This window comes from Dreissena polymorpha, chromosome 10, assembly GCF_020536995.1.
Source record: "Dreissena polymorpha isolate Duluth1 chromosome 10, UMN_Dpol_1.0, whole genome shotgun sequence".
Taxonomy (NCBI): Eukaryota; Metazoa; Mollusca; class Bivalvia; order Myida; family Dreissenidae; genus Dreissena; species Dreissena polymorpha.
In genome coordinates this window covers 34677427-34695474 of record NC_068364.1, presented here as the reverse complement: position 1 = coordinate 34695474, position 18048 = coordinate 34677427, and the positions used below count along the sequence as shown (strand labels likewise).

At 36.3% G+C, this 18048-nt stretch overlaps 1 protein-coding gene across 1 annotated transcript in view; it reads right to left on the bottom strand.

The window, feature by feature from the left end:
- The window catches only part of LOC127849036 (endothelin-converting enzyme homolog), a 56180-nt gene that overhangs the window by 22242 nt on the left and 15890 nt on the right, over positions 1–18048 (bottom strand). The window contains exons 4-10 of the mRNA XM_052381761.1: positions 15286–15422; positions 13584–13787; positions 11392–11520; positions 9858–10034; positions 3363–3548; positions 832–924; positions 85–218 (exon numbers count right to left, since the gene is read on the bottom strand). Coding sequence (XP_052237721.1) covers positions 85–218; positions 832–924; positions 3363–3548; positions 9858–10034; positions 11392–11520; positions 13584–13787; positions 15286–15422 — 1060 coding nt within the window. The remainder of the gene's footprint in view (positions 1–84; positions 219–831; positions 925–3362; positions 3549–9857; positions 10035–11391; positions 11521–13583; positions 13788–15285; positions 15423–18048) is intronic.

The window sequence follows — 18048 nt, the reverse complement described above, 5'->3', positions numbered from 1 at the left end:
TTATTACTTCATCTTACTGAGAATGTTCCTGTATAAGTACAAATATCAGTTTAATGTTAACTAAAAATATATAACTACTCTTACTCCTTATTGGTGTCTTTGATGACCTGTTGCAGTTTCTTGAAGTAGTCCGGTGTGTACACAATGACAACAGTATCCATGGGAACTGTCATGGAAACATCGGAGAACAAGGCGGTGACATACGCTTTTAGATCCAGCTATAGAAATAAAACTCAATAAGATCATATTCCCATGTTATAGGATCCCATGCTGTTTATTTATATTTCAAACAAATGAACAGGTGTTACGCAATGAGAATTAATTCTAATTAAAATTTTTGCTTAGTTTGATTATTATAAAGTTCAATAACAAACATAATAAAGTTGTTTTAATTTATTCAAAATGTTTGATGTATAGAATTACTGGCTCATCTTTAACCCTTTCAGGCTCAGAAGCAGAGTCAAAATGGCTATATGCAGCCAGCATAAAACCAGAACAGCATGCGAGTAATTTAATTGTTTGTTTGTTCAGGTGCGAGTAACTCACAGTCTGTTCAGGTTTTAGGCTGTTTATACTGCTCATCAGTACCTAATGGTTGAATATGTAGCCATTAAAACTTGAGTCTAGTAAGAAAGGTCTTTAATAAAGTTTGATTTTCTACGGGACTACAAATGCATTAAGATGTTTTTGTTTAAACTGAAACAAAGTCTTGCTCTAATACTACAGCCAAGAAATGGATCATAAAATTGGCTCAACTTTATTAATACTATAAAATTTCCTTTCTTTGGAGTTATTCTACTACACTTTGTGTATGGTAAGATGAAAACCTACCCAGTCTCCAAGGAAGGTTGATTGAAACTCTTGGAGAGTCATGTTGTGGTAGTTCTTCACTGGATCTATGAGAGATTCCTTTGACATGTGAATCTGCAAGGGGAAACCCAGATAGCATTTATATAACATCTTTATCCCAAGGGTTTTGAAATTAAGCAATTTACTACTGCTACTGCTACTGCTGCTGCTGCTGCTGCTGCTGCTACTACTACTACTACTACTACTACTACTACTACTACTACTACTACTACTACTACTACTACCACTACTATTCATATTACTACTGTTATTTGAGATTCTCTTTTATACAAAGCTGCATTAACACCATTTACCAATTATGCTCTGTCATTGCTAAATCAACTTCAAGTATATCTTCCTTTGTGCTGCAAGTGAAACTTGTATTAAAAACGTGTTATTCCCATATTGTTAGAATATGGAACTTTCTAATGGAAACAAAATAAAATAACAAAAATTTGAGTACCAATAGTTGGTGTGCACAGAGACACACACTCAATTATTAAAGCGTCCATGTATTTGCCAACCAGCTTGTCCCACATGTGCATCGCATTTGTATCACAAGTATCACACAAATAACAACCATTGGTCAGCTATGAGCAAGAATGTGTTGGTTTGTGCTCACTATCTAAGTCTTAACTTGCATGAGCAAGTTTCTGCTCAATATCCCAGTCTCAACTTACATGCGCAAGTTTTTGCTCAATATTTCAGTCTCAACTTACATGAGCAAGTTTCTGCTCAATATTTCAGTCTCAACTTACATGAGCAACTTTCTGCTCAATATTTCAGTCTCAACTTACATGAGCAAGTTTCTGCTCAATATTTCAGTCTCAACTTACATGAGCAAGTTTCTGCTCAATATTTCAGTCTCAACTTACATGAGCAACTTTCTGCTCAATATTTCAGTCTCAACTTACATGAGCAACTTTCTGCTCAATATTTCAGTCTCAACTTACATGCGCAAGTTTTTGCTCAATATTTCAGTCTCAACTTACATGAGCAAGTTTTTGCTCAATATTTCAGTCTCAACTTACATGAGCAAGTTTCTGCTCAATATTTCAGTCTCAACTTACATGAGCAAGTTTCTGCTCAATATTTCAGTCTCAACTTACATGAGCAAGTTTCTGCTCAATATTTCAGTCTCAACTTACATGAGCAAGTTTCTGCTCAATATTTCAGTCTCATCTTACATGAGCAACTTTCTTCTTATTATTCCAGTCTCAACTTACATGAGCAACTTTCTTCTTATTATTCCAGTCTCAACTTACATGAGCAAGTTTCTGCTCAATATTTCAGTCTCAACTTACATGAGCAAGTTTCTGCTCAATATTTCAGTCTCAACTTACATGAGCAAGTTTTTGCTCAATATTTCAGTCTCAACTTACATGAGCAAGTTTCTGCTCAATATTTCAGTCTCATCTTACATGAGCAACTTTCTTCTTATTATTCCAGTCTCAACTTACATGAGCAAGTTTCTGCTCAATATTTCAGTCTCAACTTACATGAGCAAGTTTTTGCTCAATATTTCAGTCTCAACTTACATGAGCAAGTTTCTGCTCAATATTTCAGTCTCAACTTACATGAGCAAGTTTCTGCTCAATATCCCAGTCTCAACTTACATGAACAAGTTTCTACTCAATATCCCAGTCTCAACTTACATGAACAAGTTTCTGCTCAATATTTCAGTCTCATCTTACATGAGCAACTTTCTTCTTATTATTCCAGTCTCAACTTACATGAGCAAGTTTCTGCTCAATATTTCAGTCTCAACTTACATGAGCAAGTTTTTGCTCAATATTTCAGTCTCAACTTACATGAGCAAGTTTCTGCTCAATATTTCAGTCTCAACTTACATGAGCAAGTTTCTGCTCAATATCCCAGTCTCAACTTACATGAACAAGTTTCTACTCAATATCCCAGTCTCAACTTACATGAACAAGTTTCTGCTCAATATTTCAGTCTCAACTTACATGAGCAAGTTTCTGCTCAATATTTCAGTCTCATCTTACATGAGCAACTTTCTTCTTCTTATTCCAGTCTCAACTTACATGAGCAAGTTTCTGCTCAATATTTCAGTCTCAACTTACATGAGCAAGTTTTTGCTCAATATTTCAGTCTCAACTTACATGAGCAAGTTTCTGCTCAATATTTCAGTCTCAACTTACATGAGCAAGTTTCTGCTCAATATCCCAGTCTCAACTTACATGAACAAGTTTCTACTCAATATCCCAGTCTAAACTTACATGAACAAGTTTCTGCTCAATATTTCAGTCTCAACTTACATGAGCAAGTTTCTGCTCAATATTTCAGTCTCATCTTACATGAGCAACTTTCTTCTTATTATTCCAGTCTCAACTTACATGAGCAACTTTCTTCTTATTATTCCAGTCTCAACTTACATGAGCAACATTCTTCTTATTATTCCAGTCTCAACTTACATGAGCAAATTCCTTCTCAATATTTCATTCTCAACCTACATGAGCAAGTTTTTGCTCAATATCCGAGTCCTAACTTACATTGGCAAGTTTCTGCTCAAAGTCGTAAAGGGACGCAACTTTGTCCTTTCGTCCCGCCTCTTCCCCACCCAACAACCGAACAATTTCCTTAGCAAACTCCAGGAATGCCTCCTTCAGTGCCTTGTAGTTGGAGTGATCACTGAAGTACTCCTTCCGATCATTCAGGGTAAGGCCGGCCTGCTCAAACTGAACAAAAGAACAATTATATGAGACGCATTTTGGGAAAAATGGTTTTAATGCATGTACATAAAGTGTTGTCCCAGATAAGTCTGTGCAGTTTCATTTAATCAAAATCCAGTTTAGGCGGAAAGTGTTGTCCCAGATAAGCCTGTGCAGTCTCTTTTAATCAAAATCCAGTTTAGGCGGAAAGTGTTGTCCCAGATAAGCCTGTGCAAACTGTACAGGCTAATCTGGGATGACACTTTACACACATGCATTAAGCCCAGTTTTCCCAGAATGTGGCTTAATAGATTGGAATGCTATTCCAAACCAGAGAATGTCATCTAGTGATTATGTGTTTGGCAGTTAACCCTTTACCTCTTAGATACATATTTTCAGGCATTTGTAGTACCTTACAAAGTTACATCTAATTAAATACCTTTCTTACTAGATTAAGGTTTTTAAGGCTTTATTTCCAACCCTTAGTTACTGATGAGCAGCAAACAGCATAAAACCTGAACAGACTGTGAGATACTCGCAGGCTGTTCTGGTTTAATGCTTGTTGCAGAATTAAGATAACAATGTTAAATGAGAGCTTTATAACAATTGTCACAGTTTCATATCTTTGCATTGTTTTGTTAGCTAATGTCCAATGGAAAAATGTTCAGGAAAGTTTTGATCTGTTGAAATAAAATAGTTGTCTAGAAAATTTCACATCTTGACATATTTGAGGTTTAAATTGAATGGTTTTTAAACCTTTGCATTGACCTGACTCAGTAGATCAGAAGCAAATAACAGTTAAAAAAATAGTGCAAAAGTGTGAATGAAATGAGCGAGTTTGACCCATGTATTTGACCTGTGCGACCTTGAAGGATGACCTTGACCATTTACCACTCAAAATGTGCAGATCCATGATATAGACATGCATGCCAAATATCAAGTAGCTATGCGCAATACGGCAAAAGTTATAGCAAATGTTAAAGTTGGCGAAAACCAACAGACAGGGCAAAAACAATATGTCCCCCGGTATATACTGGTGGACATAAAAATCTTTGTGTTTGTATTTTGTTTACATGATAAAATCCTTAAGAAGACATGTTGTCTTGACCACACTGAGGATTGTTCAAGTCAATAATACAAACAACTTTCAAGTCCATTCAATGAGTCAATGTAACTTTTACATGAAAATCACCAGTGAGTGTATTTTATGAAAACAAGAGCACAGCCTTGCGGGTGCAGACCACTCATCTATTTTTCTTTTCAAAGGTGTAGGGACCTATATCAATTTCAATCACAAAGGAGGGAGGGGTGGAGTGGAGAGGGGTGTATAGTGTGGGGGTGTGGTCATTTATTACATTATTTTCCAAAAAAGCAAAATAAAAATAAAAATTGGGGGGGGGGGAGAGATTCTTGGGTGGGATGGTTGGACGGTATTTCGAAAAAAAAAAAAAATTGTGATTTTTAACAGGTTTGAAAAAAACAAGAGATGTGTTTGTCAGAAACACAATGCCCCCTATTGCGCCGCTTTGATTTTTTAAATTATTTTTTTTACCTTGGACCTTGAAGGATGACCTTGACCTTGAACTTCCACCACTCAAAACGTGCAGCTTTATGAGAAGGCCACTTTGAAATATTATTTTTTGACCTTTGACCTTAAAGGATGACCTTGATCTTGAAGGATGACCTTGACCTTGAACTTCCACCACTAAAAATGTGCAGCTTCATGATAACGCCGCTTTGAAATTATTATTGTTTTGACCTTTGACCTTGAAGGATGACCTTGACCTTGAGGAATGACCTTGACCTTGAACTTCCACCACTCAAAATGTGCAGCTTCATGAGAACCCCGCTTTGATTTTTTTTTGACCTTTGACCTTGAAGGATGACCTTGACCTTGAACTTCCACCACTCAAAATGTGCAGCTTCATGAAAACGCCACTTTGAAATTTTGTTTATTTTTTTTTTTACCTTGAAGGATGACCCTTGCCCTTGAACTTCCACCACTCAAAATGTGCAGCTTCATGATAACGCCCCTTTGAATTTTTTATTTTGTTTGACCTTTGACCTTGAAGGATGACCTTACCCTTGAAGGATGACCTTGACCTTGAACCTACACCACTCAAAATGTGCTGCTTCATGATAACGCTGCTTTGATATTTTTTTTACCTTTGACCTTGAAGGATGACCTTGACCTTGAAGAATGACCTTGACCTTCCACCACTCAAAATGTGCAGCTTCATGATAATGCCGCTTTGAAATTTTTTATTTGTTTTTTGACCTTTGACCTTGAAGGATGACCTTGACCATGAAGGATGACCTTGAACTTCCACCACTCAAAATGTGCAGCTTCATGAAAAAGCTGCTTTGAAATATTTAATTTTTTTACCTTGAAGGATGACCTTGAAGGATGACCTTGACCTTGAACTTCCACCACTCAAAATGTTCAGCTCCATGAGATACAAATGCATGCCAAATATCAAGTTGCTATCTTCAATATTGAAAAAGTTAAGGCCGATGTTAAAGTTTTCGGACGGACAGACACCATAAATTTGACAATTGACCTTGAAGGATGAACTTGACCTTTCACCACTCAAAATGTGCAGCTACATGAGATACACATGCATGCCAAATATCAAGTTAATATCTTCAATATTGAAAAAGTTATGGCCAATAGTAAAGTTTTTTTCGGACTGACAAGACAGACTGACTGACATACTGACGGACAGTTCAACTGCTATATGCCACCCTTCTAGGGGCATATAAAAAAAATTTTGGGGGTGAGGTAGGGAGGTATAGTGTGAGGGTGTGGTGGTCATTTATTAGATGATCTTGAATTTTTAAAATAATGGGGGGATTCGGGGATTCGGGGGGGGATGGTTTGACGGATTCAATTAGGGCTGTCACGATTCACCGGTATACCGGTATATCGCGGTGCATGTTGTGAAAAAAATCGCACCGCGGTACGGCGTTGCCGCACCGGTTTTGTAAATATTATTATATAAGCACAGATATAAATACATTACATAATTATTTTGATATAGTATCGTTTTGAAAAATGTAGAAGCGGTTCAAAAGGGCTAAATAAATAATCCGTTAATATCCAGGTCAAGCAAGCGCTTCCACTTGTAGATGTTTAACTTTCGTGTTTAAAATACGGCAATGTATGGGTCCGTACCATTTTTGGAATTAGGGACAGATTTCCATTGCAAATAAGTTCATAATTATCCAAAAGATGTTTATTCTATTTCTTATTTTCTTTCTTTAGTATATCGATCGTTCAAAGCATGGCACTTCCGAATCATGTTATCTTAAGATTCTGAATAAGTCGAGGAAGAGTCAGAACGCTACGGATTTTCAATACGCTGACTCCGCATTTTGAACATGCCCTTGAAGCGTTCGATTTACACAGATCGTAGTCACAGCTATTGTAAACAACGTGGCGGACATTTTAGAAAAAGACGCGAACAATAACAATGACTACTTCTATCAAGTTTATTACAGTTTCTTTTACAGTTTCTAGTCATACTATGATATCAGTGTTTTCTGATTATTGAGTTTAATAAAGTTTGTAAAACTTGTTATTCTGCTGTTTTCTTCACAAATACATATTCTGTAAAATATCGCGGTACGTACCGCGATACAGTGTTGCCGTACCACGATATACCGCGGTACGCTCACGGCGTATCGTGACAGCCCTAGATTCAATTGTGGTATGTCAGGTAAGAGTTGTTTTGTCAAAGTATCAGTCGAATCTAATTATAAATAAAGAAGTTATGGCAATTTTAGCAAAATTTAATAATTTGACCTTGAGAGTCAAGGTCAATAAAAGCTCAAGGTAAAATTCAACTTGCCAGGTACAGTACCCTCATGATAGCATGAAAGTTTTTAAAGTTTAAAAGTAATAGCCTTGATACTTTAGAAGTAAAGTGGATCTTAACACCAAATGTAACCATATATTCAAAGTTACTAAGTAAAAAAAGGGCAATAATTCCGTAAAAATGACAACCAGAGTTATGCAACGTGTCCTTTACTGTCCCCTTATGAAAGTTTGCAAGTGTTCCAAGTATGAAAGCAATATCTATGATACTTTAGGGGTAACGTGGACCAAAACAATAAACTCAACCAAATTTTCAAGTATAAAGGGCCCATAATTCCATCAAAATGCCAGTCAGAGTTACGTAACTTTGCCTGCACGGTCCCCTTACGATAGTTAGTAAGTGCTGCAAGTATGAAAGCAATGGCTTTGATACTTTAGGAAAAAAGTAGACCTAAACACAAAACTTAACCAAATTTTCTATTTTCTAAGTATAAAAAGGGCACATAATTCTGTCAAATGCCAGTCAGAGTTACATAACTTTGCCTGCACAGTCCCCTTGCGATAGTTAGTAAGTGTTGCAAGTATGAAAGCAATGGCTTTGATACTTTAGGAAAAAAGTGGACCTAAACACAAAACTTAACCAAATTTTCAATTTTCTAAGTATAAAAAGGGCACATAATTCTGTCAAAATGCCAGTCAGAGTTACATAACTTTTCCTGCAAAGTCCCCTTATGATAGTTAGTAAGTGTTGCAAGTATGAAAGCAATAGCTTTGATACTTAAGGAATAAAATGGACCTAAACACAAAACTTAACCAAATTTTCAATTTTCTAAGTATAAAAAGGGCACATAATTCTGTCAAAATGCAAGCCAGAATTATCTAACTTTGCCTGCCCAGTCCCCTCATGATAGTAAGTACGTGTACCAAGTTTGAATGCAATAGCATGGATACTTTATGAGAAAAGTGTACCTAAACGCAAAACTTAACCGGACACCGACGCAGACACCAATTCCGACGCCAAGGTGATGACAATAGCTCATACTTTTTTTTTCAAAAAAAAGATGATCTAAAAACAACAACAACAACTAGAAATGGCGCGGCAGAGGCCGACGCGTATCCCCACGCCCAATGTTTGACCTAGGTGTGCCCCAGGGTTGGTAATGGGGCCATGCATAGCTGAGATTGACCGTATTGTCATAAGAGAAGTTCATCATCAATTAGAAGTGAATTGGTGTAGAAATGAAGAAGTTATAGTAAAGGCAATTTTGGGTGGGTGTGACATATGTGGGCAGGGCGCCCCAGGGTTGGTAATTGTGCCATGCATAGTTGAGATTGACCGTATTGTCATAAGAGAAGTTCAGTATCAATTTGAAGTGAATCCGTGTAGAAATGAAAAAATTATAGTAAATGGAATTTTTTGGTGGGTGTGGCCTATGGGGACGGGCGCCCCAGGGTTGGGATTGGGGCCATGCATAGTTGAGATTGACCCTAATGTCATAACAAAAGTTCAGTATCAATTTGAAGTGAATCCGTGTAGAAATGAAAAAATTATAGTAAATGGAAATTTTTGGTGGGTGTGGCCTATGTGGGCGGGGCGCCCCAGGGTTGGGAATGGGGCCATGCATGGTTGAGATTGACCGTATTGTCATAAGAGAGGTCCAGTATCAATTTGAAGTGAATCGGTGTAGAAATAAAGAAGTAAATGTAAAATAACCTAAAAAAATGAGTGATAATTTCTGAGGCGGCCCCACCCCAACCGCTATAACTTTTGACCCAGGGGTCAGATCAAAATTCCAAATAGTGCAGGGTCGCACATATGCTCATAGCTACCATGTGTGTAAGTTTCAAGGTTCTAGTGCTTTTAGTGTAGGAGGAGATAGTGGCCAGGACGGACGGACAGACAGACAGACAGACAGACGGACGGACGGACGGCGGAGATAACCACAATATCCCCACCTTTTTTTCAAAAAGCGTGGGGATAAAAAACACATTAGAAAATAAAAACTTATAATGATGAAATATTTTATCTTTATTATGAAGTACAAAAAACAAGTACCAAACTTTAATTGTTTTGTCCATAGTCTTAAACTAAAAATCCAAATTGAGAAAGAAATAGCCCTCAGTAATGACAGATTACAAATCTTTGAACAAAAATGGAATCGGATTAAATTCTCATAATGTTTGTCCACTTATATACAATTCACTCTAATGTTAGTTTATCTTTCTAAAATATATATTTTTTTTTCAATCTTATAAGATCATTGTGAATGTTCAACAAAACACACAAGTCCAGTATTCTTTCTTCCGACTTTATACAACTCATCATTTTTCATAACTATTCTTCAGTTGTTCATTTCTTTTCTCTTAAAAAAAAATATATATTAGCATATCTTGTACAACATGTCTGAATTTATTGCTTTGTACAATCACTATGTTGTATGATCATATACATGTATACATTGTATGTATTATATTGAATAAAAAATAAAAAAAATAAAATAAAAACAAATCACCCTAACCTTGATAATGTACTTGCTGTTATTCTTTTCATCTGTGCCAACTGACATGTCAAACAAGGCAGAGAACTGTTGTTTGTGAGCCTGTGTCAGCGCATTCTGAACCGTCCACACGCTGGGGTCAAACTGACCGGAATTGGGGTCAGAGGTCAGCGTCCAGCTGCCAAGGGACTTAATCAGCTAGAGAGAAAGATAATCTGTATCAATAGAGCATTGTTTTGGGAAAACTGGTCTTAATGCATGTGCGTAAATATCATCCCTGATAAACCTTTGCAGTCCGCACAGGCTAATTAGGTACGACACTTTCCGCTTGTATGGTAGTGTTTGTTTAAAGGAAGTATCTACTGGGCTAAAATCCAGTTTAAGCCAAAAGTGTTGTCCCTGGTAAGTCTGTGCAGACTGCACAGGCAAATCTGGGACAACACTTTATTCTCTTGCACTAAGACCAGCTTTCCCAGAACAAGGCTCAATAATTAATTTTGCAAATGTAAAAGAGTTATGTCAACTCAATATGTTCAGTCTTTCAATTATTATGAGAGTACCGGTATAACATTAAAAGGTGCATGAAGAATATACAAAATATTGTTCACTTTCAATATAATTTAATACTCTAATTTGGCTTTGAGCATGTTGGCAAGTATAAGTGCAGGAACATTTTCAATAATCACAATAATATAGTGTTGATACATATACTACTTCCAACAATAATTTATTTAAAAGCTAAACTGCCCCATTTTTGTGGGACTTGATCTTTACCGGTACGTAAAAAAGAATGGAAAAGCGTACAGTTTTATCCTTGCTAAGCGTGCAACACCAGTAACACGTAATGCAACACCTAATAATCCTTTTTATCCCATATATTTCCTTAGTATCGTGGGCTACCGCCCCAAAAACCCCGCTTTGTCGATAGTGGTAAACAACTGAGTACCGGTAAAGTTCAATCTAGCCTTATTGTGTAACCTAATGTATCACAAACATATCTAACTCAATATTCTAATTATTTTTTTTTTGTAAATTTTGTGTGATGAGTTTCACTATCATGCTCAATTAGGTGTTCATGAAAGCTTTTTTTAGTTTTTAGTTTCCTGAGATTGAGGAGAAATATGTGAATATTGACAGTATTCTTTTTTCACCATTTTGGGAATGGGGCCGGGTCCCTTTGGATTGGGAAAATTTGCTATGTTTTAACTAAAATTGGGAAATTAGTGTTGTTGTTGTTGTGTTAAAAAAATGCTTCAGAATTGAGAATACAAGTGTTTTAAGTATTATATTTACTAAGGTTGAACTTATATGGATGGGAGTTGAACAAAAAATTGAGATCTAAACAAAAAAATTTTTTTTAAACCTTTCATTGGGAATTTTTAGCTCCAATTTGGGACAAATATATACTTTTTTCCATTGGGAATGGGGCCGATTACCGGATCTGATTTTTAATGAAAAAAAACAAACTGATTGTTATAGCATAGATTTGAGATTGTTTGGTGAGATGACAGACATTCTCAGAGCACAGCTGAGCGGACAATCAACCATCATGTACCTTGAGAGCAGGTATCACTCCGTCCTTCTGTATCTGTACTTCATTCATGCACATGGCATAGTACTGGAACGTCTTATGAATGGCGCTAGAATTCTCCCCCTTGTAGAGGACTTCACCGCTATTCATTATCTGAAAGACAGAGTGGAATATTTGACCCTTTTTATCTGTGAAAACTGGGCTTCATGCATGCCTGAAAAGTGTTACCTCAGATTAGCCTGCGCTGTCAGCCCAGGAAAATCAGTGACAGAATTATTAGCCTGCATTGTCAGTCCAGGAAAATCTGTGACAGAATTATTAGCCTGTGCTGTCAGCCCAGGAAAATCAGTGACAGAATTATTAGCCTGTGCTGTCAGCCCAGGAAAATCAGTGACATAATTATTAGCCTGTGCTGTCAGCCCAGGAAAATCAGTGACATAATTATTAGCCTGTGCTGTCAGCTCAGGAAAATCAGTGACATAATTATTAGCCTGTGCTGTCAGCCCAAGAAATCAGTGACAGAATTATTAGCCTGTGCTGTCAGCCCAGGAAAATCAGTGACATAATTATTAGCCTCTCCTGTCAGCCCAGGAAAATCAGTGACATAATTATTAGCCTGTTCTGTCAGCCCATTCTAAATGAAAATCCAGTTTAGACAGAGAGTGTTGTCCCTGATTAGCCTGTTCAGACTTCATAGGCTAATCTGGGACAACACTTAACCTTATAAGCGCTGGAACCGAAGTTTGAAGGCCTTTGCAAACAGTTTGGATCCAGATGAAACGCCACAGAACGTGGCGTCTCATCAGGATCCAAACTGTTTGCTATTCTGATAGTATTCTTTGAAAAAAATCAAAGAAATGGCTAATTTTAGAAATTCAGCAGACAACATTTTAGCAGATGACAAATTTCCCAGCATGCAAAGGTTTAATTCACATGCGTGAACTCCTGGTTGTCCAGCATGGCATATTTATATTGAGTCTCAAGCTTCATTTACATTCGTAGGCCACCTTAAAAGCTATACACAGTTTTTGTTACAGTGTTTCAATTTAGACAGTTTGAAAACATTCGAAAATATTTAAAATGCTGTAGCATGTTTAGAAGATTAGATCAAGGAAAAGTAGATACAATAAGTGTCTTCCCCTTCAATTTGATAAAATGAGAGATGATGCATTCATTCCTTCCTAGTACTTTAAACTTAGACAAGCTGTACAATAAAAGAAATGTTGGTGTCAATGAAAATATTAACGCTGAACAAATATTCACTTTAAATGTTAGTTTATGGCTAAAATCCTAAAAATTATTCTTACTAAGGAAGTATTTGCAGCTTTTAATACTTTTTCTTGAGGTCGTTGTCAATTTTGATTTAAATATCAAGCCATGATCAAAGATACCAAGTACATCAAACCTCTACATGCAAAAGGATTTGAATACAGTGTTTAGAAGTTTATGAGGTCCTTCTGCACTTGAGGCTGCATGATGTGTGGACCCAGAGTATGCCCCAGTACTCCTACCTTATAAACTTATTAGACTCACTAATTTCTAAGAGGAAACTGCACCTGTCCAGTATGGTGACAACAAACCATACTCACGTGCACAGATTGAATCCATGTAGCCTAGGTGAATAGCGCACGTACCAATGACTGCGCTTACCGTTTAGCCAAATTTAAATGCAAGTTTCATAGCAATATTATATACCCCGGTACTTACACCTTAATGTAACAAATTAGATAACATGAAATACACATTTATATTAGTTTAACAAAAGAGTCAACTAAGTAACTTTATATACATAAATGCCAGTAATTCAAGCATTTCTCAGATGTTAAGTATTTTGATGTTATTAATGCAAATAAAAACCTGTTCGTGTCTGTTTAGCCAAATTTAAATGCAAGTTTCATAGCAATATTATATACCCCGGTACTTACACCTTAATGTAACAAATTAGATAACATGAAATACACATTTATATTAGTTTAACAAAAGAGTCAACTAAGTAACTTTATATACATAAATGCCAGTAATTCAAGCATTTCTCAGATGTTAAGTATTTTGATGTTATTAATGCAAATAAAAACCTGTTGGTGTCTGTTATAAATACCTACCAAACACATATTGTATTACATGCTGCCAGGTATAACATAAACCTTACTTTGTAAGTGCATCAAAGAAAAAATATTTGGTAGACAAAATTACCAGTGAAATTAAGTATACAGTACCTTGTGCATGATATCCAAGATTTCATCTGCGATAATCCCAAATGATCCGTACTTTGTCTTGGACGGTGGAAATGGAGTTTTCTTTATCCAATTGCCACAGGAGAACAAGTAGAAATCTGTGCACGGATCGACTGATGCATCCATCTTGTTCAGTATATATGCTGCGCCCATCACACACTCTTGGGTAGTGCACTGTCCACAATTCTGCAATCAATGACACAAAATAAGAAAAAATAAGAGCTTTTTTTATACTTCTTAGGAAAAGGGCACGTTTCTCTAATTTTATAGAAATTTGCAAATTTACAGGCTGGTTAATATGTATGTAAAGTTTCAGGTCTCTAGCAAGCTGGACCATAACTTGAGTAATGTAAAAAATATTGAACCCAAAATATTGAGGTTTGCAAGTTCATATGCATGTTAATATGTTTGCAAAGATTCATTCTTTTAGCACCAATTTTTTCAAGTTACCAAGAACAAGAACAATCAAATTTGTTGAATTGATATCCCCGCTAAATAAATTTTGTTTATGAATGGCTGCAAATTCCTTGATGTACCATATTCTAAAAAAAATGAAGGGTAGGGTAGTTATTTTTATGCAAGGTAATTCTCCTTGTTCATATATGTACATCCGTGAAGTTTCATGCTGAAATCATGTATCGTATCAGGGATATAGCCCTGAAATGTTAATCATACAAAATCAACAAAAGGGCAATATTTAGAACTCTTATTTTAGAAAGGGTAGGGTTATGGTTCTTGTGCTGGGCAGTTCTTTTCATTGAGCTCTAGAAACCAATGAAGTTTCATGTTGAAATATTGTATTGTATCGTATAAAGTTACATTATACAAAAGCAATAAAGGGCAATAGATCTTATTTAAGAAAGTGTAGGGTTATGGGTTTTCAGCATGGCCGTTCACCTCATTGATATCAAAAAAAATATTAAGTTACATGCTAAAATCTTGTATGGTATCTAAGAAATAGCCCTGAAAAGATATATCATACAAACAAACAAACAAAGGGCAATAACTCTTTTTAAAAGAAAATGTAGGGTTATGGTTATTGTGCAAAAGCACTTCTCCTCGTTGAGATATATACATCCATAAAGTTTCATGTTGATATCTTGTAAAGTCATTTGGGTCGAGTTTGACTGATAAGAATGTTCCTATTAGCTTTATTTTTTTAGTTGAAACTTATTTATTAAAGCTTGATTCAATCGAAAACCTCATGCTTATCTCTATACCTTCCAGTATGTTTTATCAGAAGAACCAGTACTTGGTGTGTTTTTAGAGAACTCAACAATGCTCACTATCCAAAAGTATCCATTTCCATACACTCGGCAATGCCGGATCATGACAATGGCTACAAGACACATGATCAGATTAAGGGGCCAGTGCCAGTATGGCCTTGACCTTTTAACACCAGCTTTCATTGTACTACAATGGGTTTTGTTTTTTTTGAAAGACAGCCAGTCCTGTCCACTTGAAAATACTGGATCACGATGACCGCTACGAGACAAGTGATAATGACAAAAGGCCGGTACCAATAATGACCTTGGCCATCTGTCAACACTGTTGTCAGTCGTTCTTAAAGTCAATTGATTTCTTACTAAACATCCGTCACCTCTGATATTCTGGACCAAATGACCACCACAAGACCTGTGTTTATGACAATAACCAACTCCACGGCCCAATTAAATAATCTTACTGGACATCCCCCTCTGAAATGCTGCACCAAGACGACTATCACAAGACCTGCAATCAGGATAACAGCCAACGCCAGAAGGGCCTTAATCTTTTGCCATCTTTTCCTCTCAGCTTCCTCACATCTTTCCTCGAGTGGATCTGAAAAAAGTGACACAAAAAGACTGCATTTAGGACAGAACCAATACTTAGGTACATACAACTTTTTAATGTTATGCTCTAGCTTTGCATGAGTTTCCATAAAAAAAAACTATTTCAGGTCACTTAAGTCTGAATCATAATGCATAACCACATTGATTTAAATAAATTTGATTTGTACCTCATCTAAATTATTGGGAAAAAAACACATTTCTACCGAGTCCTTGAGCTGCGCTTTGTGAAAAGGGGGTTAAAAGCATGTTCCTAAAGAGTCTTCCCTGATAAGCCTGTGCAGTCTGCACTGGCTGCCTGTGAAGTCTGCACTGGCTAATCAGGGACAACACTCTCCGCCGAAACAGGATTTTTGCTAAGAAGAGACTTTCTTTAAACAAAAGATATCCTAAAAGCGGAAAGTGTCGTCCCTGATTAGCCTGTGTGGACTGCACAGGGCTCATAACAAACGACAATTTACGCACATGAATTAACCCCCTTTTTACAGAACGCCGTTCAAGGACTCAGTAAAAATGTGTTTTTCCAGTAATTAAGATGAGGTACAAATCAAAATCAAAACAGCTATTGATGCGTTACCATGCTATAATACATTTTAAGGAGGATATGCATTATTACAATACATATTCAGATTTATACAAGTGGGGTTGTAGTAAAGTTTTTTCCGCTTACACAATAATGTGAGAATTTGAGCTTGTAAATAAAACCAGATAAACAGCAAATTTCATAGAGTGGAAACATTGGACAGTGTGGTAATATCAATTCAAGTGCTATACAATACATAATAAGTCACAAACTAAAATCAAGAGTTTAACTCAAGATTTTACTCAAGAGTGATAATTTTGAACATGATTTACATCTATGTCAAATGTAAATGTTAAGTAAATGAAATGAATATTGCACATGAAGCACAGAGATTACTCTAGAAACAGGTCTAGTAATAATTATTTATCATTTTTAAATGAAATAATAATAGTGAGACTTTGATGTCCGGACGGACACAGGCCAAGCACATGTAGATCATTGGACTAGAAATAGATGTCTTTGAAATCAACACTTCATGGTGATAAAATATTTTAAGTTTAACTTCATAAACAATATTATTTTATGTGTGGACAGGCAGACAAACCTAGAGACTGACAGAGTGACACAAATATACTCCCTGTCAAAGTTCCTTTGAAGGGTTATATAACCAATAACAAACAATAATTTTATTATTGATAACAACACAAAACAAAATCACAATAATGAAAAATACTAAACTAAATGAATATTATGCTTATTTCAAATATGACGTCCATATCAGTTGTGATTGCTCTGCTCAAGACATTTATACTGAATAAAAATTTGAGCTGTGCTCTGGGAAAATGGTGCTTAATGCATGTGCATAGAGTCCTTTCAGATTAGCCTGTGCAGTCCGCGTTGGCTGATAAAGGAAATATACACCAAACCAAGGTCCAGTCTAGGTGGAAAGTTTCTTCTCAGATTAGACTGCCCATGCTAATTAAGGACAACTCTTCATGCACTCAAATGCACTGAGCCCGGTTTCCCCAGAGCTCCGCTCATTTGTATTTGCTCTCAGGATGCAGATATTTCTATTTCATTACTACTCAAACTTTTGCCAACATAAAATAAAAAATCAAACAAAAAAACAAAATATAAAATCCAACGAAAATATAACAAAAGTACCTATTAGAACACCATTTTCTTTATCTTTCAGCACTGAGTATTTGTAGCCCTCAGATACCATTCTGTTACGGGCCTTTCTTTCTATGTCATTGTTTCGTTCCGATTCACTGATTGTGTTTTTTAACTGCGTCTTTTCACTCATAGCAAAGAAACTTTATTAACATTTGAAACGCTGAATTGAATTTATGAGGTTTTCACTTTGAACGAAACATTCCTGAAAAATAATAACTATTATTATGTGCAGGGAAAATGATGTGGAATATCATATTGCAGATATAGGTTGATATTGCTAGGAGGTTAACCAAAGATTTACAAGATCTCTTGAGTGATTAAGAGAGAGTTGTCAGATCTGCTGGGATGGTTGATGTAGGATTATCAGGTATGCTGGGATGGTTTAAGTAAAATTATCAGGTCTGCTGGTATAGTTTAGGTAGAATCGTCAGGTCTCCTTGGATGGTTTAGGTAGAATTGTCAGGTCTCCTTGTATAGTTTACGTAGAATAGTCAGGTCTGCTGGAATGTTTTACGTAGAATTGTCAGGTCTGCTGAAGTAGTTTAGGTAGAATTGTCAGGTCTGCTGGGATGGTTTATGTAGAATTGTCAGGTCTGCTGGGATGTTTTACGTAGAATTGTCAGGTCTGATGGGATGGCTTATGAAGAATTGTCAGGTCTGCTGGGATGTTTTACGTAGAATTGTCAGGTCTGCTGGAATGTTTTACGTAGAATTGTTAGGTCTGATGGGATGGTTTATGTAGAATTGTCAGGTCTGCTGGGATGTTTTAAGTAGAATTGTCAGGTCTGATGGGGTGGTTTATGTAGCATTGTCAGGTCTGCTGAGATGTTTTACGTAGAATTGTCAGGTCTGATGGGATGGTTTATGTAGCATTGCCAGGTCTGCTGGGATGTTTTACGTAGAATTGTCAGGTCTGATG